General features: G+C 33.8%; 1 protein-coding gene and 1 long non-coding RNA gene across 2 annotated transcripts; one reads left to right on the top strand and one right to left on the bottom strand.

The window, feature by feature from the left end:
• The first annotated feature begins 2,611 nt into the window (after window positions 1-2,611).
• Window positions 2,612-5,741, top strand: LOC110707310. The gene is made up of 3 exons (XM_021885329.1): window positions 2,612-3,048; window positions 3,447-3,524; window positions 4,155-5,741. Exons 1-3 carry the CDS (start codon window positions 2,805-2,807, stop codon window positions 5,423-5,425), a joined length of 1,593 nt encoding a protein of 530 aa, XP_021741021.1. The 5' UTR covers window positions 2,612-2,804; the 3' UTR covers window positions 5,426-5,741.
• Window positions 5,742-20,440: 14,699 nt separating this feature from the next.
• LOC110707309 lies at window positions 20,441-21,606 on the bottom strand. The gene is made up of 2 exons (XR_002508469.1): window positions 21,428-21,606; window positions 20,441-21,333 (listed from the first exon to the last, which is right to left on the bottom strand). It is a non-coding gene; the product is annotated as an uncharacterized LOC110707309 (long non-coding RNA).
• Window positions 21,607-26,255: the final 4,649 nt, after the last annotated feature.

Below are 26,255 nucleotides of genomic sequence, written 5' to 3'. Positions count from 1 at the left end.
AATACTTTTAAGTCCATTTTCAAGACTCTTACCCAAGATATCAAAATTTCACTCCATAAGATTAGTCACAAACTAAAAATGATTTGTCCCCCTTATTCTACACGACTAATAATCTGAAGAACTAAAACAAAAAATTCAAATTATTTTCTTGGATATTCTCACCTCAATCAAAAAGGTGTTAGTTCGACTCATTTAATCTCACGAACAACTCGACTATAAGTTTGATTTTCTAATAATATACGGAGTAAGAAGTACGGAGTACGAATTATGTAGTCAAGAGTACTCCGTATAATAAAGTGAGTGGTATATTTGTACAGCCATTAGCGGGAAATTTTAGTTGTTTGTTTGCCTTTTAAAGATCCAGCAAGTAGCCTAGGCAGTGCCAAAACATTAAAAAGTTCAAAACAGTGACCTAAGAGAGTAAAGAAACTCAGAGGAATGCATAAATCAAATAATCGGGCCTTAGTTATGAGATGAGATTGTGACAGCAAGTTGCGTATCAAACTAAGCTGAAGCTTAAATTATTGGATGCTTAATTCTTCAAATTAAATGTTTTATGTTGTACCAGGGAATAAATTTGACTTATAACTTAATCTTATCTCAATGATGTCACTAATTAGATGTAGGTCTTGTTCTTTAATTGATTACATGTACAATATCTTATTTCTTTCACTATAAATTGTTGGCTTATCAAATATAGTTTTCCCACACTTAATCAATTGTTCAATTTAGATTGCACATTAGAATGCTCATGCTATCGTGCACCCTTACCCAAAAAAAAAATAAAAAAAAATAAAATAATAAAATAAAATCAAATTCCAAATTTAAAAAAAAAGGTTATTAATGTCTAATTCTAAATTGCATTGTTTATTTTTGCAAAGCAATTGTGGGATGATCACAATCCAAATTTCTAAGAAAGATATATGAAGAGATTATATTTAATAAACTTAGAAATGACCTTCAATTTGGGATGAATTATATAAAATTGTGATATAAGAGTACAATAAGTACTTATTAGTCAAGGACAAAGGTAATAAATTGGCACTAAGGCTCTCGTCGTTCGTCTAATTTTTTCTTCCAACTTATATTACTATTGTCTGAACTTATATGAAATTTTGTGTGAAATTTTTTGAAAAATAAAATTAGTTATTCAATTCCGTTTGACTTGTTTTTTCTAAAATAAGTTAGATAAGATAAACAAACATACTCTAATAATTCACCACTTATTAAGAATCCATTTCTTCACCTAAATAAAAAAAAAAAATGATATTGCGTAAGAATTAGTCAAAGATTGCATGGCCTAAGGGTTTATTTGATTAATTTTATTTTAACTTATTTCAGAAAAATTAAGTTTTGGCAAATAAGTTATATCCAAACAATTTTAGCCTTATTTTATTTAAAAAAATTCAAATAAATTAAGGGAAGTTCAAAGAAAATTACTTTTGACAAAATAATTCCTTACAATTGTTTCAAAAAAAAAAAAAATTCCTTACAAAATTAAGATGAACCAAACATAGCCTACAAAATGGATGCGTGAAAAGAATAAGAGAAGGTATTGGGCGCGGCAGGCTTGGCTGGTATGTTTTACTTGTTGGCTGATATGTTTCATGTGTTGGTTGATATGTTTCATTTGTTGGCTGATATGGTTTTTGTAGTGTTAGGCTAATATATTCTTTTCGTTGGCTGATATTTTTTTTTTATGTTCCTTTTGTTGGCTGCTATTAGACATCAGTTGGTTGATATATTTCTTTAGTTGGTTGATATCTTTATTTTGTTGGCTGATATGTATATCTTAATTGTTGGCTTGTATGTTTCATTTTTTTGGCTGATGTGTTTATTTTGTTGGCTTACCTGTTGTTTTTGTTTGCTAATTTCATCCTTTTGGTGGCTAATATGCTTCATTTGTTGGGTGATATGTTCCTTCTGTCGGCTGATATGTATCTTTTGTTGGATGATATGTTCCTTTTGTTGGCTGATATGTTCCTTGTGTTGACTGATACGTTTTTATTAATGTCTGATATGTCCCTAATGAATGTTGTTCTCATTAACAACAACAAATAAAATCAGTGCCACAAATCCTCACGCCACCCCACCGATCCCACCGTCCATCGAACCCACTGCACCACCAACCACCGAACCCACCATCCACGGCATCACCAGCCGAACCCACCAACCCACAAACCCCTTGTCTTTCCTCGCTTAAGCCAACGCCGCGTAGCCACCACCATATGTCAAAATACCTGTAAAATCAAAACGTTGCAACAATCACTATGAGAAATAAGCAAGAAATAGAAATGTTTCCTCAAACGGAGTAATATACACTTTCCAAAATCCATAAAACCCAAATCCAGCTGCCCTTTGTTTTTCCACTTTCCTTCCAATCCAATCCCTCCCTAGCCACTTCCGAGTTTGACCGTCTAAAATACGCTTGATTTTATTTATTTTTTTGGAATAAAAAACACGCTTGATTTTTGTTTCTCTATTTAACCCATTTTGCTTCTTCACTCAACACCTCCTTTCCTTGAACTCTTCTTCTCTTTTGACACTTTTCTTCTTCCTTTTCTCTCCTCTTCTTCTTCCTCCATTAATTTCACTCCCAAAAGTAAAAAATAAAAACCCATTAAAACCCATTTCATATTCTTCCTTATCTTACTCCCTCTCTCAAAAAAATAAAAATAAAAAAAATTTAAAATTGCCTCGGTTTTTGTGTCTAAAACCCAAAAAACAGAGCTTTTTTCCTGGGTTTTCTGCCATTAAAAAGAACACAAGCAAAAAAAGGTGGGATTTTTATAGAGAGAACAAAAATGGTGCATCATCAAAGATACTATTACCAACATCAAATGAAGAAAGGAGGAGATGGATTATTAGTCAAAAACTTTATATTAGATGAAGAATCACAAATTGGGATTATTACTACTATTAATGGAAACTATTTTAAGAGAGCTATTAGACCTAAGCTTCTTTCTTTCCTCTTTTTATCTCTTCTCTCTTGCAGTCTCATCTGGACTCCTCAGCTCTTTGGCTTTCCTTCCACTTTCTCTCTCCTCTGTAAGTTTCATTTCATTTTCCTCATTTTTCTTTCAATTTTTCATTTTTTTTGGAAATTTCATTTTTGATAAAATTATCTGAGATTTTTTTAGTGAATAAGTGGGTTTTTAATCATCATTTGAAAAAATTCTGCCTTTTTTTTCCTTCAAAATCCCTGTTTTAGTGGGTTTTTAATCATGATAGTTTTGAAAAAAAAATCAGGGTTTTTCTTAATTTTTTTACAGAACCCCTGTTTTATTGGGATTTTAATTACCAAACTTGTAATATTATTTTTACTAAATCCCCTGTTTTGATGTTGTTTCTAATCATAAAAATTTGTACTTTAATGACTTTTATTTCTTCTGATTATTTTAACTGTGTTTTAATGACTTATGTTTATTTGTTTGTAAATTTTGCAGATTCATTAGGAGCAGAGGATGAGCATATGGGTTCTGACATGGCTTCTAAGCTTCCTCTTTGTTCTTCCGTCTCTAATGGTTTGTTCTCTCTCTCTCATAATTACTGTATAATTTTATTCCTTTTACCTGTCAAAAGTATAAGCCGAAGTTGTGGATGCCACCTAGCTTAGTTAATACCTGAAATCAAATTCCGTCTATATCATTGCTGCAATCTATGGTTCAGTGGTTCTCTGTACACCAAAAATATTGATTTTGAAAAATGTCTTCCTTGTTAACTTATTGAATCATGATGGTATTTAACAAAAAAATGTTAGGATGAAGTTTATTCTAATAAATCATATGGTAAAGTTAATTTTAGATGCATTAATTTGTCACTAGGATAGCTGTCAATAATGGCATATTGCTATGAATTTGCATAGATGAATTTATTAATAAATAATTCTTTTCAATTCTGAATGTAAACTTGCAGAAAAAAGGGAAAAAGGAAGTTTTCTGTTTGATCCTTTTTTGTGAAACAATGGCTTACATCAGATTAATTTGAGCTTTGAAGTATTTTAATGAAAGAAAGAAATGGGTAGAGGAAATTATGAATTTCAGGCTTGTATTTATGATTTTTGAATGCTGAAATGATTTTTTAAAATGGTTTTTTCTTTTTTTTGGTATTTGTTGAATTATTTTTCTAAATGTTTTTGTAATTTATAAATGCAGGAACAATTTGTTGTGATAGAAGTGGTATCAGGACTGATGTCTGTTATATGAAGGGTGACATTAGGACACATTCACCTTCATCTTCAGTCTTCCTTTATACTCGAAATGATCCAAGAGGTTCTTCTCATTTATTGGAAGATGGGGATGAAATTGTTGAAGAATTTGAGTACCAACGTGAAAAGATTAGGCCTTACACTCGAAAATGGGAGAATAGTGTAATGAACACCATTGATGAACTTTCCCTTGTGTCAAAACACGAAAACAGCATTTCCCAGCGGAAGTGTGATGTTGTCCATGATGTTCCAGCCGTGTTCTTCTCAACTGGAGGATATACCGGAAATGTCTACCACGAGTTCAATGACGGTATAATCCCATTATACATCACTTCTCAGCAGTTTAACAAGAAAGTTGTGTTTGTCATCCTTGAGTATCATAATTGGTGGATAACTAAGTATGGAGACATTCTTTCCCACCTAACGGATTACCCAGCAATCAATTACAGTGCGGATAATCGTACACATTGCTTTCCGGAAGCCATTGTGGGTTTGAATATACATGATGAGCTCACTATTGATCAGTCCCTCATGAAAAGGAACAAGTCAATTAGGGATTTCCGGGACATTTTAGACCGAGCTTATTGGCCTCGGATTAAAGGGTTGATCCAAGACGAGGAAAGAGAGAAGCAACTCTCACAATCGCCTACCTCTACCTCATTGCTTGAGCTAGATTACCAGCCTAAGAAACCAAAGTTGGTCATCCTTTCAAGAAGTGGCTCGAGGGCAATTCTCAATGAAGACTCATTGGTGAAACTAGCAGAAAAGATTGGTTTTGGAGTGGAGGTGTTAAGGCCTGAAAAGACTACTGAGTTAGCTAAGATTTATAGGGTACTGAACTCCAGTGATGTGATGATTGGAGTTCATGGTGCTGCCATGACACACTTTCTCTTCGTTAAGCCTGGTCGTGTTTTCATCCAAGTTGTTCCCTTAGGAACGGATTGGGCAGCTCAGACTTACTATGGTGATCCATCAATGAAGCTCGGTCTGAAGTATATTGGATACAAAATTCTTCCTAGAGAGAGCTCACTGTACGATGATTATGATAGAAGCGATCCTGTTTTAACAGACCCTGACAGTGTTAACGCGAAAGGATGGGAGTTCACTAAGAGGATCTATTTGGATAAGCAGAATGTCAAGTTAGATCTTAAGAGATTCAAGAAGCGGCTTGTTCATGCTTATGATTACTTAGCTCTTAGACGAAATCAAGTCTCTTAAGTCGATTTTGACCTGCTGATCTCTGCTGGTTACCTGTTCTTTTGTTCTTTTATTCCTTTGTTTTGATAATGGCTTATGGTGGTTGCGCCTACCATCTCACCCGCGGCTGCAGCCAACATACTTCATTGCGAAACAACAATGTATATCAATATAAACTAGATGGTTTAGGAGGAATTATATTTTAAATTTTTGTAGACTGTAATTGTCATGTAAATGAAATAGTAAGCAAAAAATAAGATTGGTTTGGCAATATGAAACATATTTTGGTGCCCCCATTTCTCCTGTTGTAATGAGAAAAGAATCTCAGCTTTCCAGATCAAATTGTATTGAAGATGCTTAATCTATCAAATTGTAATATACTCTGCCAACCTTAATTATTCTACTAATTAATGTCAGTGATATAACATGGCTAGTTGCCTAATTAATCTTAATTAATGAATGAATTAATCACATTTTAATGTCATGTCCCACCTAGGGATTGGGCCTTATTCACGAATTTAGGCTAATCCAATATAATAAACACGGTTTCTGATTTGGGTATGGTCAAATTGGGACCAATTAGTATATGCTCATGTCATTTTCTTAGAATCTTACCATTCAAATAACGGCTACTTGATCACAGGATTATTAGATCATGTGACTACCATAGTTTAAAGAGGTTATATCTCATTGAATTGAATTCACTTTATACAATTTTATTTTATGAATTAAAAAAATGTCATCTATGAAGAAATCTTTAAGAATTTTAATTGGACAAGGAAAAATTAATATAGACCATCTAATCATGGATAGTGATGGTCAAACAAATTGAAACAAACTATTGAAGCATATAAATTCTTCATATATTGAAGAACACTAACTTTGTTCACAATCGTAATCTAAACTATTTTTAAAATGACTGTGAATGTAGTATATACACGATACAACTAGATATGCGTACATATATTTGTGAAGTATGTCCCAATATTTTTTTTTATTATTTTTGAGAAGTTTGAAGACAATTGAAGTTAGCAAAGTGTAGATTCCTAAGCAACAATTTTTTATTTTTTTTTTCTTCCTTGTTATCCATTGGTTTGATTGTAATTTGTAACATATGCAAGATAAAATAAAGAATAATACTGTACAACATCAAAGTGAATAATCGTACACACTCCGTAGATTAAAGTGATTTTTTTTTTTTTTTTTACCGAGTGCAGGGAAATTTCAGAATGGGGAAATGGATTATGGAGTACAACTGTACATTGTCTATAAAATTAAAATACCAGAATAATAAACCTTGGATTATTATTATTTAATATTATCAGTATTGAATACTAAAAATGAGAAAAAGTCAACAAATCCAAAAAAGAGCCATACTGTAACCAGAAGGCTATAAGCGTATAAAGTGTATAAATCTCATTGGATTCCTGTAAACAGCTAGCCATGCTGATGCTTCAAGGTCACCATCCATGAACCTTATCCGTCGACTCATAACTCGGATAACATTTCTATTATTCGACCCTTTGATTGTTACAGGTTAGCTTTTTTTTTTTTGGCTACTATACATCAAATATTCATATTAGACATGTTCTCTTCAATTTATTTCAGGTATTTATTACTTACTTTTTAATAAATTTAGATCAGGTTAGACCAGATCAGAAACATTCAGATAAGAACTTTTAATTATCATTTACTTATTGCTAAATATCGTTAATTGCGTATTACAAAAAAGTATGAAAATTACATATTTGAAAAGTTCATAATGAGATGTCATTAGTTAAAGATTATTTCGCTTAAACCCTGTTCTTTTGAGCTGCTCTGCTGAAATCTGCTCTGTCTTGCCCTGCTCTGCTTAAAAATAATAATTAATAATAATAATAATAATAATAATTAATATTTAATGAAAATAATAATAATAATAATAATATTAATATTTAATAATAATAACTAATATTTATAGATAATAATAATTAATATTTAATAATGATAATAATTAATATTTCATAATCTAATATATATATATATATATAAATAAAGTAGGTATTTTTCGAGAGCATTTGGCGCGCCACATAAGCAAAGATATTAGTTGGACCAATTAAAAGTTAGATTTGTATTGAATTAAAAAATTCACTCGCCACATAAGCAAAATTAACAAATGAAATTTAAATTTTTTCCCAAGTAGGTAAAAACGACGAATAATGATTTATTAAGATTTAAAATATTTTAAAACTAAAAATTATCTTTTGATATTACGATTTAAATTTAAAAAAAACTATAAATTATACAATTATTATATACAAACACTTTAAAATTAAATATTTGAAAAAGGAAAATATATGTTCATTTTGTTTTTAAGAAAACGTTCGATCAATTTTTTTTTAAAAAAAATAAAAATTTTAAGAGAAATATAAATTATTAATAATTAACTAATATTCTTCAATTTTTTTTTTAAAGAAATCAATATTCTTCAAAAAAAAATAAAATAAATAGCAATAACGTTCAGTCTTTATCAATATTCTTCAAAAAAAAAAAAAAAAAACAATGATGTTCAATTTTTATCTTATCTAGCAACCCATTTCATGATTAGGTAAAATTTTTTATAAGAGATTTATTTGTTACTCCACAAATATATAAGATAGGATGATATTAAAGATTTGTATACATCCTCCCAAAAATATAATTTTGATTTTTTTTTCAATTGTAAATAGACAATATCTATCTATATACTATACAAAAAACACAAACATGTGAATGTTATTTATCTACACTTTTTCATGGTGTGAATTTTTTTCAGGTCTAGTTCATTGATTAACAAAAAATATTGGAAATAATGTAAGTATATCAAGGCTTTCTGATGGTAAACAAAATAAATTGATTGTTATTCATTATTTTATAAGATGTATGTTTTGTTTTATTTTACCTAATCTAATTATGTTACTTATCGTATTAAGTTTTGTTAAACAACTTAATTGTAACTTAATATTAATTATTCTATATTTGAAGGGATTATGTCCATGCGCCAATTGAAAGAAATTTCTTCAAGCACTTATAAATCCAAAAGAGAAATGTGTGGATTGGAAAAGTAAGGGCTTGTTCTCTTCAGCTTATTTTCAGTTTAGTTTAGTTCAGTTCAGTTCCTTATTTCCTTCTCTCATAAAATATTCAGTTCAGTTCAGTTTCAATCAGTCCAGTTCAGTAAATCAAAACAGGCCCTAAGTCAACTATAATGTTACAATAGTAGGGAAAAAAAATTAAAGATTGTAAGAGATGTCTTTGATAATTTTGATTTTTTATGTATTATAGTTTCTGGTATATCTATATTATTATTGTAAAAATCATTGTAGTAGTGTATACATATAACTCTATTATTAAGGACATATGATAATGAAATTTCATTATAAAGATTTAATTTTATTCAATTAGATTAATTTTAGTAATGCAAGACTCTTGGTAGTATATATATATTTCATTTAACTATTTAAAAATTTATAAAGTCATATCTTTTACTATTACTACCACCGTCTTTGTTTTAACCCTGTAGTTTTGGGTTTACTTTATTAATTTTTCATTGTATAAAGTTTATACGGAGTAAAAGAATAATGGTGGTCTAAGTTATTGTTTGTGAAAGAAAAATAGTGGCTATAACTATATATGTATAGTGGAACAACGTGTTTTTGTTATACAAACGAATCATAGCTTAAAAAAAATACGAATAGGATTATGATGTTATTCTAATATTTATCATACTTATAATTTTCATATAACTAATATTAAGTAAATTAAGATCGCATTGTAAGTTGCATAAAAATAAAACAAATTATCCGTTTTCTAACAAGAAAAATAATAAAAAAATTATAGGGTTAAATTAAGAAAATAATCTTTTCATGAGATTTATGTATAAAAAATCGTGCATCGCACGGGCTTCCATCTAGTAATAATAATAAGTAATATATAATATTAATTGATAATAATAACTAATATTTAATGATAATAATTAATATTTTATACTATTTACAACATTTTATAAGGTTATTAAAAGAGTAAAAAAAATCTTTAAAAAAATCAAATAATAATAATAATAGTAATAATAATAATAATAATAATACAAATATTAAAAATAATAATAATAATAATCTAATATATATATAAATAAAGTAGGCATTTTTGGAGAGCATTCGGAGTGCCACGTAAGAAATATACTTATTTCGACCAATAAGAAGAAAGATTTGTATTTTATGTTTGAATTAAAAAATTATGTCGCCACCTAGATAAAAGTAACGAATTAGATTTAATATATCTAAAATTTTAATGCCACGTAGATTATAATCCACGAATTAAATTATTTTAAAGAATAAAAATAAAATAAAAATATAAGAAAAGATAAATTTATTAATTCAGTAATAGGTAGATAAGAAATCCAAAAAAAATATACTAAAAAATATTTAAATTATAAATTCTTATAGTAAATTTTGATACCTATCATTATAAGAAAAATTTTGATAGTATTTATGATAAGAAATACAAATTTTTCGTTAATTATAATTAAATTAAAATTTGTGATACTTACCATTATAAATTGACACATCATACGACACAAACAAAATTTCGTATCAATAATAAACCCCATCAAGCGAATTTTGTGTTAGTAATTTTGTGTTAATTTTTGGTCATCAATGCCCGGGTAATTTTTAGCTTAATTTTTAAAATCCTATGTTTAAATTAGTATTTCTATGTTTACCAATATTTTTAAAACAATGAATAGTATTTATATTTAAACATAGAATTTTAATTTATATCAAACGAGGTTGGTGATTCTATTGAAATAAAAGATATGGTAAAACAATGAATAATAATTTAGGATTTAAATTATTAAAAATTTATCATTTCACATTAAAGATTTTATATAACGGAAATAATATCATATTTACAATTTAATTTATTTATATTTAATAAATTCATTATAAATTATAGTAAAAAAAAATATTAAACTTTTGTAAATTTGTCTGAAATTATTAAATACAATAAATCAAATAATTAAAAATCTTAGATGAAAAAACCGTGCGGTTTCATATAATAATAATAATAATAATAATAATAATAATAATAATAATAATAATGTGATAATAATAATAATAATAATAATAATAATAATAATGATGATGATAATAATAATGCGATGATAATAATAATAATAATAATAATATTGATAATAATAATAATAATAATAATAATAATAATGCGATAATAATAATAATAATAATAATGCCATGATAAAAATAATAATAATAATAATAATAATAATAATAATAATAATAATAATAATAATAATAATAATAATAATAATAATAATAATAATAATAATAATAATAATAATAATAAAATCTGCTTTCTGTCCATAAGCTCAAAAGAACAGGACCTAACCTTACTCTTACAGAATCTTACGGTCTTACCTTAGTAGTAAGGGAGTACATTATATTGTCATCAGGCTTAGGTTTGGTTGATAACTTGATATCAGTCGATTCAATCCTAAATACTTCGTATGTTGATACGGTATGATATATCTTAAGTTTCTACAACCATGAATTTTTTTTTTTGGATGGGCTATAGAATTCTACTTCCTCCGTTTTATTCAGGTACTTGGTAAATGTCACAGTGTTAATGAATAATTAAAACAGATTATTTATTTATTTATTTTAAATGATAGATTTTAATTTTATGATTACTTTAATTAAATAGGAGACTTGGAAGAGGTAAATTTGTAAATAAATATTAAAGAAGTAGATTTTTTTTAAAAAAAATTGATTGTAATAAAAAAAAAACCTCAAAAAGGAATACGGAAAAAAATAAAAACGAGGGATTATTTGGTGGGTGATTAAAACAATCTAAAAGAAATTCCCGCTAAATTGGATTTTCTCAACTTCTATCTTAAAAAAAATGTCATGAACTCATAATAGACAGCCGCTCAATGCATTAAGCTTTTAATCCTAAGATTAGGAAGCTAAGAGAGGTCGGTACAACATGTGGCCAACCCCCACGTTACCTACCAATCATTGATGATAATAGTGAGAAAACATGAGTCTAAGAATATTTGTAAGAAAACATAAGTTAAAACATAAGTTAAAACTAATTATATATACTAGTGTGTAGAGTTAGATACTCCTATGAATAATCATTGATGAATTTGCTTTGTCTTTTTTATGTCTTCCCTAAATTTTTTGATGGGTTGCCTATTTAAATTTGTAAGAAAAATTAAGTTAAAACTAATTATATATACTAGTGTGTAGAGTTAGATACACCTAAGAATATTTTTCTACATCATCTACGGAATAATATATATATTTTTTTTTTTTTCTCATCTCAAAATTTTAAAATAATAAAATATCAAATTAGCAAAGATATACCTTTTACATGTATCCGAATGCGTATAAGGTTCTTTCATTTGACATGTTATATAAATAACTAAAATAAGTAAAATAACCATTAAGGTTCAAGACTTATCGTACAATGTTTATATGGGCTTATGTAGTATTAGCTTTTTACATTTATTTTGGCACTCTCTTGGATTTTTTCCCAAATTGAGCTTTATTGGTAAATTATTTACCAAATTGGTCTCGTGGGAAAAGTATTTCTCAAACTAAGCTTCTGGGGTGAAACGCTGTATCGGACAGCGTTTTACACCCGTTTTTTTTTAAAAAAAACTCAAGAAGTAAAACGCTGTCTTAGACAGCGTTTTACCTTGTTGACCTGTTGGTATGTATTTTGGCAAAATATACTAGTATATTTTGCCAAATTATACTGGAATATGTATATGGGCTTTAAAACGCTGCCTGAGGCAGCGTTTTATGTTGAAGAATAAAACGCAGCTTGAGGCAGCGTTTTATTTGAAGCATAAAACGCAGCCTGAGGCAGCGTTTTATTTGATGCATAAAACGCAGCCTGAGGCAGCGTTTTATGTTAAAGCATAAAACGCTGCCTGAGGCTGCGTTTTATGTTAAAGCATAAAACGCTGCCTGAGGCAGCGTTTTTCTGCTAGACTGCATTACCAGCAGCATCTGCTACACTACATCACCAGCAGTTTCTGCAATCTGTTGCTGCCCCTACACATAACCCTCACCCAGCAGCATCAGCTCAGCCCCACCATGAACCACCACCCCCACCACCATCCACCACCATCAACCACCTCCCCCACCACCACCGGCCGCCACTCTCGACCACCCCTATGTAGGGGTGGGACTTTTCAAACCGAACCGTGAAACCGCCCGTTACCGAACCGAACCATCACGGACCGATCCGTTTATAAACCGATAAATATAAACCGAAAACCGAACTGAACCGTTCAATATCAAACCGAAACCGAATTGAACCGCTGAATGTCAACCCGTTACGGACCGTAAACCGATAACAAACCAAACTGCACAAATCCGAACCGAAACGAAACCGAACCGAATGGTTTATAAACCCGTTAATGACCCGAACCGTTTATAAACCGAAACCGTTTAAACCGAAAAAAAACCGTTTAAACCGAACCATTTGTAACTCGCTAACCGTTTAAACCGACCCGTTTATGAACCGAAACCGTTTAAACCGCACGTATAAACCGAACCGTTATAATCCGCTAACCGTCTAAACTGAACTGCCATAACCCGTTAAACCGTTAAAATCGAACTGTTTTCGAATCGCAACCTGTTTAAACTGATCCGATTACAAACTGCTTAATTCAAATTGAATTATTTACAACCTAAGTGGCTAAATAGTAAATACAATTAATGTTAATAAATGTAGATCTAATCAAACGGCGTAGGTTTATACAAAGGTTTATATCACCTAGATCTAGGCCAACGGCATTATTAATATCGTTTCAGATTACTTATTTATTTTAATTACAAGATACATCATTTGTATCATTTTCATTCCAGTAATAATGCTAGTCCACCCAAATTATCTTCATTGTTCCTTCATAAAGATATTCATGATCATCCAATAACACTCAAAGCCTCAAAGGTAACATAAGATTGGAGATGTATGAGATTGCGTTACACAAGTGGCATAAGCATTAGAATATTACTGTACTAGTCAATAAGGCGTACAATCATTCACATTATCACTTTATAAAACTTTCTTATACAAGTATTTTGTAAAGGGGAGGACTAAAATGTTTATAAAACACATTTTTTTTAGCTTTTCTTAAATTAAACCAGATATTAAGTAAAAGAATTTTAATAAATACGGAGGCATCCCAAATCTGTAGCCACAATTATTTCATAACATTACCTCAAATCCAGCAGATAAATAGCATTAAAATTAGAGTAATATCAACAAGCAATTAAAAAAAGTCACCATTTTCATTAATTAAAATTCACAATACATATACCAATACATAATGAAACTACTATCACTACTACCCAGATTAGATTTCAGATTTATCAACTGAAACATCATCAAGTTTAGGGTTGCAAAAAATGATACATGATAAGATGAAGGGAGGAGTGAGAATGTATGTGATTTGGGAGCAGAATCTTGAAGCAGAATCTTGAAGCAGCAGCACAACACCCAAGAGCAGAGGAAATAGCATCAACAAGCAGGAACCAGCACACGCAATAACAGATCAACAACTTATCAGAAGCAAGGAATAATATAAGCAGAAGGGACTCAGCAGGAACTTATTTTTGTTTTTCGAAATTGCTCACAGATTTACGTTTATCGTATCATCACTGAGCAATGACTGTTTTAACTTAAAACTTGAAAAATGCTGCCAGCAAGTACATATACATTGAAGTCTCAACATAAATGACAAGGGCAACGATGATTCAAGAAAAATTAAAACAGCAAGCATAAGAAACAACAGCAACAAAACTTATCATAAATTCATAACACAAAAGGCAGCAACACAGCACCTCAAGCTGGCAGGAGGCAGGAACCAGCTCATGCAGGCAACAATATAGGCAATAACAACTCAGAGACAACAACCAAAAGGCAAAAGCACTACCAGCAGGCAGCAACTCATAACAAGTTCAAGCAACTTCAAAATTATAGCTTTTGTTTTTTAAAATTGCTCTCAGATTTTGTTGATAATTTAGAGTGTCGAAGGGGCGCTCGCGCTTCTGAATCGCGCTCGCGCCACTTAGGCGCGACCCGCGACAAAACCGCGCATAAACCGCGATGAGTTTCTGGAAATTCTGGAAAAGTTTGGAGGCGCGCCCGCGCCTCCGGTTGGCGCGCCCGCGCCATGGCATAGCGCGACCCGCGCCTAAACCGCGCTAAAATCGCGCTAACTTTCTGGAAATTCGAAGATTTTAGGCAAAGAAGGAGGCGCGCCCGCGCGAACTGGTGGTGCGCCCGCGCCATCTGGTGGCGCGCCCGCGCTACATGTTGGCGCGCCCGCGCTGCTGTGGTGGCGCGCCCGCGCCTCTTCGCACGCGCCCGCGCTTCTTGCCGTTTTGCGGTTTTATACGACGGTTGATTCTATTTTAGAAGAGTTTTTTGTTTTTTTCGAGAGAAATACACAGAACTTTTCTCTGTTACTCTCCCTAAGTAATTCTCCATTTTTTCTCTCAAAAAAAAAACTTGCAATCTTTTGTGAGAAATCTTCTTGAGTTTAGCCTTCGTTGTGAATCATCCATCGGTTTTCGATTCTTTGTGCTAAGAACGGAAAGTGCTGTCAATTGTATCTCAAAGGGAATTTCCGGATTAACCCAAGCACCGTGTGGGGGAAATTAATCCCTTTAGGAAAGTATTCATACGCCTTTGACAGTGTATCAAGATCATAGTCTCAAGGGACATTGCGATTCTCATGTTCATGTATGCGTTGATCGGCTTGGAGTTTAGGCAAGTGTAATTAATCTTCTCACTAGTGTTTTCTTTGAAATTTCTGTAATTTCATAGATTATTATACTTGATTGGAACACCATTGTTGTGTTTGTTTAATTACATTACTTCATCTTGTAATTACATTACTTAGGTTTTGTCCCACACGTTCTATTAAGTGTTTTCCTAGTTTGAATTCACTGTAAACCTAACAGATTTTACATCACTGAGCAATGGTTGTTTTAACAAAAAACTTGAGAAATGCTGCCAGCAAGTACCAAAATACATTTAACTATTTAAGTCTCAACATAAATGACAAGGGCAACGATTTTAAAAGTCTTGAAAAATGCTGCCAGCAAGTCTGAAAATAAATGACAAGGGCAACGATTTTTCAAGATAAAATAAACCACAATGAGACACAAATACCAGTTATGCAGATGAAGCACTTTCGGCTTCAATCTCTTTACCAATAAGGAGGACGTCTTCCTCAACATCCGCTTGATAACCACGACACCAATTTTGGGTGGTAACCAATGCCTCAACATTCTTTGGCAAAAGTTTACCCCTATATTTGTTCAAAATACGACCACCCAAACTAAAAGAAGATTCAGAGGCCACCGATGTAATAGGAATGGCCAAAACATCCCTTGCCATATTAGCTAAAATAGGAAGAGAAGAAGCTTGAGATTCCCAGTACTTGAGAACGTCAAAATGTTCCCCTTGAATTAATCGCGAACGAGGTCCATTCAAATATGCCTCAAGATCAGCCAGAGGGCATCTAGTTGAATCATCACATTCGTCATCAACCTCATGCAACTGAAACAGATTTTTTATTAGAAGTTAAATTATGACATTACAAATAAAAATAGAAGACTACCATTAATATTGAGTATATTGTATAACATAAATACCGTGAAAATATTTTGAGATCTCAACGTGCGATTAGAATTTTCAGATTGAGCTGTGTTTGAAGAGGCAGGATTTCTGCAGCTTGTATTAAATGCAGTAGAATAAAATTTATAAAGGTCATAAAAAGCTTCCTTAATCATCATAATCTTTTCGTCGCATGCTTCATCATTATACAACGAGTTCAACATATGTCTCACTCGAAACAACTTATAACGAGGATCAAGAGCAATAGCAACTGAAAGTATCAAACTATAATCCTCCCAATAACTCTCAAACTTCTCAAGCATAACTGCTGCCATGGGTGCAAGTTTAGGGTCTTTAAAGGCTTGAGTAATAGCGTACTCAATTTTTAAAACACTAACAAAATACAAATTAGAAGTGGGATATTCTTTGCCACACAAATTACAACGAGCATAATCTACCTTTTCATTACCTATCGTCTTTACAAAAAAAGTGTAATGCTTCCATATACCTGCGGTTCTTTGACGTTTATTAACAGAAGGATTGATAATGCCGGTATTACTAGCATCATCATCCGGGACAGAGGCAGCTTGAGAGCTAACAGTATCAAAATTTGATTGCCTCTCATAGTCAAATTCATCATACTCACGAGACATGACTGAAACAAAAAAAAGAAACAGCATTTATAAGTACCAAATTAAGTGACAGATTCTACTAATAGTGAGCAATTAAGCATGCATTGTCTCATGTGACTGACATATGTGTACATTCTAAGTACTAACTTTAAGCCAACTTTAAGCCAATCATACAAGTATACATTTTAAGCATGCATGATTTCCCTGGTAAGTCATTTTTTTCAGTAAGGCATAAGGACCCACAATTGAATTTCAATGGATAAATTCATTCTTGAGTACAAAATATGCCAATTATTACAAGTATGCAATTGACAGTATGGTCAACCATCATTTTTTATGGAGTATGGACCAAAGCATGAAGCACAACTGCACAAGTATTCCAATAAATAAACAATGCATGTATTCCAACAATAATAATCACATAATCTGAACAACCCATCATCATTACTTTTAAATCGAGCATAATAAACAACAAAACAGCACAAATCTACCATTTCCCGTAAAAAACAAAAATACAATCAACAACAGATTTTAGGCATATTTCGACTATATTCAAGCAAGAACAACAACAATAATCAAATACAAAAACAGAAAAACTGTATTAAAAAAAAAAACGAAAAGGAAAAAGTAATTACCTTTGACGGCTTGAAGGAGATTTGAAGATGGAGAACTGCCTGAACTGGAGACCAAAAGAAAAAATCAAGAATGTAGATTATCAGAACTTGAAATAAAAAAAAAACGAAACGAAAACGAAAAAAATCGAAAAAATTAACAAAAAAATTACCTTGAGGTTTGACGGCTTGAAGGAGAGGAAGATTTGAAGAAAAAAAAAACGAGAATGGAAAAGTCAGAAATCAGAACTTTAGATCCAAAACAAAAAATGAAACGAAAACAAAAACCCTAAATAAAAAAAGTAAAAAATCGAAACGAAAACGAAAAAAAATCAAACGAAAACAACAAAAATTAACAAAAAATTACCTTGAGGTTTGACGGCTTGAAGGAGAGGAAGATTTGAAAAAAAAAACGAGAATGGAAAAGTCAGAAATCAGAACTTAGATCCAAAACAAAAATAAAACGAAAACAAAAACCCTAAATAAACAAACCGAAACAAAAACGAAAAAAATCAAAACGAAAACAACAAAAATTAACAAAAAATTACCTTGAGTTTTGAACTTTTGACGGCTTGAAGCCTTCAAATTGAAGGAGAGGAAGATTTGAAAAAACAAAAAAACGAGAATGTAAAGCGAGAAATCAGAACTGTAGATCCAAAACACAAATGAAACGAAAACAAAAACCCTAATTAGGATTTTTAAAAGTTGAGAAATTGAGATTCTTGAGAATTTCAGAACGAAAGAGTGAGAAACTGAGAAGTTAGAGAGAGAAACTATGATAGATTGAGAATAGAAGAGTGACTGAGTGAGTAAAAGTGTAAAACGGCTGAGTGACTGATAGAGTGGGTTTTTTTTTTCTAGGTTTAGGTTTTACTTGTTCATTTGATCTAACCGTCCATATTTCCATCTCAACATCTAACCGTTCAATTTTTTTTTTTGTAGATTCCAGAATATTCATCTAGATCTAACGGTCTAGATTTTTCTTTGTGCTTTTCTAGGTCTTTTTGACCGTTTTTTTTAATTATTTATTATTATTATTATTATTTTGAGGGATTATTATTATTATTATTATTATTATTATTATTATTGTTAGTATAATTATTTGTTAATATTATTATTATTACTAGTTTACTACTACTATTATTATAATATTATTATAATTATTATTATTATTACTATTACTATTATTATTATTATTATTATTATTATTTATTATTATTATTATTATTATTATTATTATTACTACTATTATTATTATTATTAGTTTATTACTTATAAGTTATAAATTGTAAGAAACGCAAATGTTTCAAAATTGCAATTGATTCAATACGACATAGTTAATGACTTAATGAGCTAATGCACATCAATATCTGACATCTCTATATGTATATTATATATATCTGTGAGTCTGTGACTGTATATCAGTATATATAATAAACTAATAAGAACTTAATAAGTAATAATACTAATAACTAATAAAGTAATGAAAATCTAACCATTGTTTTTCATGGGCATTCAATCTAACCGTTGTATATTTGACTATTCGTACATTAGTATTGCATAATGATTTCATCACCACTTTAATTAGTGATTTCGTGATTTCGTCCATTTAACTTATTAAGTTGTTTGAGTTAGTAATCTAAATAAAGTAACAAACTAAATAACGAATCCATTTAATCTCGTGTAAGTTATAATTTATAAGAAATGCAATGTTTGAAAATGGAAATTGATTCAATACGATATTGTTAATGTATATGTAATTATAGATTAATTATTATGTATATCATATCGTACGAATGTACGGTTGGTATCATTATCATACTATCATAAGTATCATTGCCTCATTGAATTATTGGTATGTACTATAATCGATAAACATATTTACATATCTGATTATTAAAACTTAAAAGTTTAAAACACTTGTTGATCAATCTAATTGAATACTTGTACATTCTTAATTATCGATTTATCGTATTATAAGTATCAACTCATTAAATCATGGTCATGACGCGATCTTTAAAACAATCATGAATTCATGACCCAAACCGCTTATAAACCGAACCGACATGATCCAAACCGTTCATAAACCGAACCAATTGAACTGTGTAAACCCTCCACTAAACCGGCCCATTTCAAACTGAACCGACATGATTCGCACCGTTTATAAACCGAACCGATATTGACCCGGGTAAACCCGCCCCTAAACCGACCCATTTCAAACCAAACCGGATTGATCCAAACCGTTTGTAAACCGAACTGACATTGACCCGGGTAAACCCGCCCCCTAAACCGACCCGTATCAAACTGAACCGACATAATCCAAATCGTTTATAAACCGACCCGCTTATGACCCAAACCGAATTTAAACCGCAAAGAAATAAACCGAAACCAATCCGAGCCGTGACTAACCCAAACCGAACCAAACCGACCCACCAGCTAAACTAAACCGTTTCAATCCGAACCGCTCCAAACCGAAACCGACTCAAACCGAGGTCAAACCGAACCGCCAGACCGAAGTCCCACCCCTACCCTTATGCAATGCAAAACACCCTAAACAACGCAAGGACATTCCCACCACCCCCATCATTAACCACCACCCCCACCACCATCAACCACCTCCCCCACCACCACCGCCCGCCACTCTCAACCACCCATAAACTACCATAAAACACCCTAAACAACGCAAGAGCATTCCCACAACCAGCCCCAACCTTTCCACCACCATCGACCACCACCGACAACCATCAAACACTGGAAACAACCCCAACAGCATGATAACCATCGTGAAACAGCACTTTAAGTGCAGGAGACCAAATATATGCTGCTTGATACATATAACGGATATAAAAGATATAGTTTCACTAACAAAAGTCAAATTCGGACAAATAAGGGAAATAAACTTCAAATTGTACAGAGAGTCATTTAGAAAACATTTCTTGTATTAATAATGTAAGCGTTATATACAACATTGTTAAATATCTGAGTACCACAAAAGGATCAACTAACTAATACTATCCGGACTCATGTATTGGAGTTAACTGATCTCCATCCTGTGTGTCCTCTGTCCGTCTACGAACACGCCTCGGACGCCTCGTGTAAAAACTTGAAAACCCCCCCTAACCTTAATGATGGCCTTTTTGATTTCATTCGTATTTTGATCGCTGAATGGTGGTGAATGGGTCTCGGGACGATGGAGGAGTCAGCTGGCGAGACGATGAGTCACCCTGGCTGTGGCCGGGAGCGGTGTTATGGATGAAGTAATCCTCTGCCTGTGTAGAGCCCGAAGTATGACCTCCACCACTACTCTGTTCGAAGTCGAACTGTGAATGGAAGGAGTTGGGGTCATGATCGTCCCTGGGGTGGACGAGATGGCCATGGCCATATCTCTGCAAGCTATGTATGCCCATATCTCGCACCCGCTCAACCTGGGCTCTGGTGGGTAAGGCTGCTAAGGCATCTGAAAGTGCATCAACCATCGCACCCATATCCCCCGCCTGCAGTAATCATCCATGAATTAGTAATATGATATAGAATTTCAAATAATTTTGGAAAACAAGAAACTGAAAAAACTCACAAGTCCGCTGATAACATCATAAGCTGGATAGTAGTGCGTGGACGGTGGGGTGTAGGTAGGGTTGATGAAAAGGCGTGTAATCTGCCTGTACCATACCATGTAAGGATCACGCGGATCCATAACACCCTGAAACAGGTGACCGTCAACGATAGACTCCAACCGCTGGTCCCAAAGCTCAATGAATTGATGATGCTCCAGTGACCAGTTTGTCTCCAACTTTCCACGACGGTCAATGCCGTGGAGGCGAATACTAGTGTCACAGGGCATGGGGATAGGCTGGTGAAGTCCGAACTGTCGCAACACTCCGTCCGGTAGGTGGCTCTCCACGACCTCAAAACAGATCATGGGGGTCCTGGCAAGCCACTCAGCACGATGCTCGAGCAAGTGTTCCGGCATGGCCTCTACCAACACAGCAGAATAGGGATCCCATGTCATCTGCAACAAGGATATATCGTGAAAAGGTTAGGGCAATGCCAATAAACAGTATAAAGAGTAAACAAACGATTACAAATTTAGTGCAAGATTCCACCTGTTCATCCGAGAGTCGATCGAGGGCGTCACGGTAGTAGAGAAGACCTCTCGCTGTATGCGCATGTGTTAGTCTGGGAACCACCCACCTGTGGCAACAAATTATTTAAGAAGTTGTACTAGCTAATTATAACAAAATTTGAGTACACAAGTATAATGTTACGAACCTACAACCGTATGCCTGATTGGGTTCAGGGAGCAGGGGAGCATCGTATGCTGCGTACTGATCTTCCTGGTCCAGCTGCCCTGGACGGTGTACAACAGGCCTACCTGGTCTCCCTACATGGATGTGCTCCCAAGCCCATAGCTGTTTTAAAAATCAAATAAAAGGTAAAGCATAAATAACGTCAAGTCATTATCAGACTAGGCTTAAGGATAATGATGAGGTTTACCTGTAGCACAACCAAAGGACCTCCAATCAGCTGTGCTCCACGCTGTTATGCTCTACACAGATGGCGATACAAGACCGCCAAACAAGCACTACCCCAACTGTATCCACGGATCTCATCCCAGTCGTGGTCTAACAGCTGCAGGTAAATAATCTGAAGATGGCTTCCGCTCTTGTTTCCAAAGAGCACGCCCGAGATGAGCAGGAACAAGTAAGCTCGGGCGTATCTCTACACTGTGGCGTCGTCAGCGTCCTGAGGTAAATGTCCAAAAGTGTCGCGTAGCCAACCGGTCCTCAGCGAGCTGCCCCTGATCTCGTTTGGCTCTGGCTGAACCCCTAAAACCCGACCTACTAAACCTGCGGGGTCAAGTACCACACCCCCTGTCACCGCATTCCTATGGATGGGAAGGCGTGTGAGTATCGCGACGTCCCGCAGCGTGACTGTCGCCTCCCCCACAGGAAGATGGAAGGAGTATGTCTCCTGCCTCCATCTCTCAACTAATGCTGTGATAAGCCCTCGATCTATTTCTCTGTAGCCCACGCGATGAATACCACCAAAGCCAACCCAGTCGACGTACTGAAGAACGCGTGGATCGACTGCCCAGCCGGACCTCAAGTGCCTGCACCCCAACATTTCCGCTATGTCCACCTGGTAATTCATTTAAAAACTGTAAATAAGGGTCAAGTATACAAAAAAACAAGACAAATCTGTATATGAAATGGCACGTGAGAAATTACCGTCTGCTCCCATATGTCAACACTCCGATGTCTATCCTGCAGTGTAAGGACAGAAGGGTCAAGTGGTCCTGGTATCCGATCGTGTCCGACCATGATATCTGTTCATTCAAAACAATATGGCCAAACCAATTAAAAAAACAGAATTACTAGTCAATGAAATTGACATGACTGTCACAGGTAAAAGACAAGTACGAAATATAAGTCACCAAATCTCAAATATAATCCAAGCGTTACAAATGTTACATAACGTCATTAATCAACTACTACATGAATCTACTGTTCTACTACTATAGCTAAACAATTACAAGCTTATGTTTCGGTTGATCTAGCTGGGCACGTTTTGCGATTGTGACCTTGTTGGTGACAGCGGCTGCATTTAGTCCTAGGTCGGTTAGTGTCATCCATTTCATTGCGTATGCGCTTTGACTTTGGCCGACCTTTTCCTCTTACCATGCTGGCGTCCGGGATGAGTCTAGGTCCTATGTACTGCGTCCAAGTGGTCTCACATGGAATAGGCCAGAACTGTGGTGCATACGTGTTCATATACGCATCCGATTGCAGGAAATACTTGGAAGTTTCCATCCACACCTGTAGCAACCAAAAGTGTTCCTTTATACTTCCCGTACAAGTGCGTCCCATCGATACAGATAACAGGCATACAAAGTTTGAAACCATCGATACAAGGACCAAATTCCCAAAACACTCGTTCAAATACTTCCATGTTGCTGGTATACCTACCCTCCACTAGAGCTTTGTGTTTCCATATGACTACGGTTCCCTGGTTTGACTGTTGCAGTGCTTGCATGAACTGAGGAAGTCTGCTGTAAGAACTCTCCCAATCCCCAAAAATTTGAGTGATGGCTTTGTCCTTGGCATACCATGCTCTTTTATACGAAACTTCAAAATGGAATTGCTTGGAGATGAGTTCCTGAATGAATTCAACTTTTAGAGTCGGATCTTTCTGCACAAAGGACTTCACAAACTCAGATATTATGGACGAATCCAAGTATGGGTGATCATTAGATAGTAATTCGGTAACACAGTTCTCCCGATGCGGGCCTTTGTATGTGACTATGGTGAAGCCACGCGAGTGCTCACTTGTCCTGGTACCCCTTAGAGACCATCCACATTTCTTCTTGCAACGCAGATGAAGGACACTCTCATTTGAGGTCACTGTGGTGTAGAATTGATTTCTCTGTATAGAATACATCTTCACCATTTCTTGAAGCGTTTTCTTACTGTCAAAGTACATCCCCTTCTCGAATTCTCCCCCTGGAACAAATGATGTATGACTCCCTGAATTGGCCCAATACTCATCAACTTCATAATTCTCATTTATCTGACTAAACCAGGGTATTGCAGTTCTAACCAAGGGCTCATCAATTTCCATCTGCCCATCTTCAAGATCCATGTCATCAAGCCTATCATACTCCTCCCCATTATCATCCTCATCATCTGTATCCGCATACACATCGTACACCGACAATTCGTTATTCACAATATTATCAAAATGACTTGGGTCTTCTTGAGACGGTGATTCTTGAACCTCATCTCGCATCGGTGACGGAGCCACGGTGTTTGATGTTGAAGGACCGGATTGGCCGAACATTGTCACACAGCCCCCCGCATGTGCAGGTGATGCTATATGAGGACTAAACGGCATCTGAAATTGATCATCATGCAGCAAGCGACTGAAAGTTCCCATCCCATATTCATTCGATGGAGTGTGGTTTGAAGGGCCTTGGAAGGATGCGGTGTTGTAATTGGAGACATATGTAGGATGTTGTTCTGCCCAAGTACTTTGTTGGGTACATATAGGCACTGTTTCTACATATATCTCATTGGGAACACCCTTCATTGTAACAATGCTTCTCAAAGCTTTTAAATGTTTGTTAGTGGAGACAGGTAACACTTGAACCCCATGCCCAGTCTCACACCTCATTTTAAGGTTCAGTTCAGCATTCATTGGGTTTGAGCCGATACTACTGTGAACCTCATTCATCAGATCATTCACAGTCATGCTCGGTTCAAGTGTTATAAGTTCCATATTCCCTCCACTGTACTCAACATTTGATCCATCGCACATAATTTCACCTCCCCACCGGCATAACAACACTACATTTTGTGAAGCCATATTCTACATACCAACCAAAACACATTTAAGGATAATCGAATTCTAAAACAACGTCAAAAAACCCTAATTTAACAATACATAACATACATAGCTTCGATAATGGAAAGTTATATCAAATTTCGAGAACCTACATGTGTAGCTAATATGACAACAATGAAACAAGTCCATTCTCATTATCAACATTTTCATCACCAATTTCATAAACTCTTAGTACCGCATACAACTATCAACATACTAATACCGCATTACCATCAACAATTTTATCATTTTTTTCACAATAATAGACCACATTACCATCAACAATTTCATCAAGAATTTCATCAAAAACAAACCACATTATTATTGACAATTTCATCAACAATTTCGTCGACAATTTAATCAACAATTTCGTCTATATTTTTCCTCAACAATGTACCACATTATCATCAATAATTATCAACAATTTATCACATTTCATTACTAATTAGCAACAAATTAATACAATTTACATCACAATTTGCTACAACATACAACAACTATCTACTACCAACTATTCAATGTAAAATTCAACAATGTACTACGAATTTAGGGTTTACCCGGATTTAAAGAGTGAGTGAGACAATGCTGGCAACAACTTCCGTTCACTTTGGCGGCGGCAGGGGCGGCGACACGGCAGGGGAGGCGTTGGCAACGGCTGTGGTTCTTTGTTGCTGACAATGAGAGTTAGTGAGAGAGAGAGTGTAAATTGCGTGAAAGAGATTGAGAAAAAAAGGCCTGGAATTCGTTATAATTCCCGCAAGAAACGCTGCCTGCTGCAGCGTTTAATGTACAGATAAAAACGCTGCCTCAGGCTGCGTTTTATGCTTGTACATTAAACGCTGCCTGAGGCAGCGTTTCATTTAAAGATATAAACGCTGCCTCAGGCAGCGTTTATTTGTATAAAACAGGTATGAAATACGAAATTTATGAAAAAAGTCAAACTACCATAAAACGCTGCCTGAGGCAGCGTTTTATGTCTTGAATTTTTTTTTTTTTTTAAAAAACTGAGTGTAAAACGCTGTCCGAGACAGCGTTTCACCTCAGAAGCTTAGTTTGGGAAATACTTTTGCCACGAGACCAATTTCGTAAATAATTTCCGTATAAAGCTTAATTTGGGAAAAAAATCCACTCTCTTTTAGTTGCAGCAATTTGACTTACTTTTGTATACTTTGTATTTATCTTGACCACATTTTTTTTTAACTAAGATATAAATTAAAAATGTTATTCATATTTTACAAAATTTATTGGTTAATAATTAAAGATATTAAAGCTCAAAGTTGTCCGTTGACGGATGTTAAACTAAAACTTGTGACTATAAGTGAATATTGGAAGTATATTCTTTATAGAAATCTATTGAAAGCAAGGGGGGAAAAAAATATCTACCAAACATTTATATACTAAAACAGATAGCATTGATAAGACCGGAATGGATTCTGCTTTCGTTTTTCCTAATTTGAAGTTCATAGAATTCAAAAAGGCAGCTTCTTAGTGAGATAATATTAGCTACATACGACATACCTCACTAACCTCAGTACAGATTAATCGTTCGAA

This window comes from Chenopodium quinoa, unplaced genomic scaffold, assembly GCF_001683475.1.
Source record: "Chenopodium quinoa cultivar QQ74 unplaced genomic scaffold, ASM168347v1, whole genome shotgun sequence".
In the NCBI taxonomy this organism is placed as follows: Eukaryota; Viridiplantae; Streptophyta; class Magnoliopsida; order Caryophyllales; family Amaranthaceae; genus Chenopodium; species Chenopodium quinoa.
This window is presented reverse-complemented; position numbering and strand designations above follow the sequence as displayed.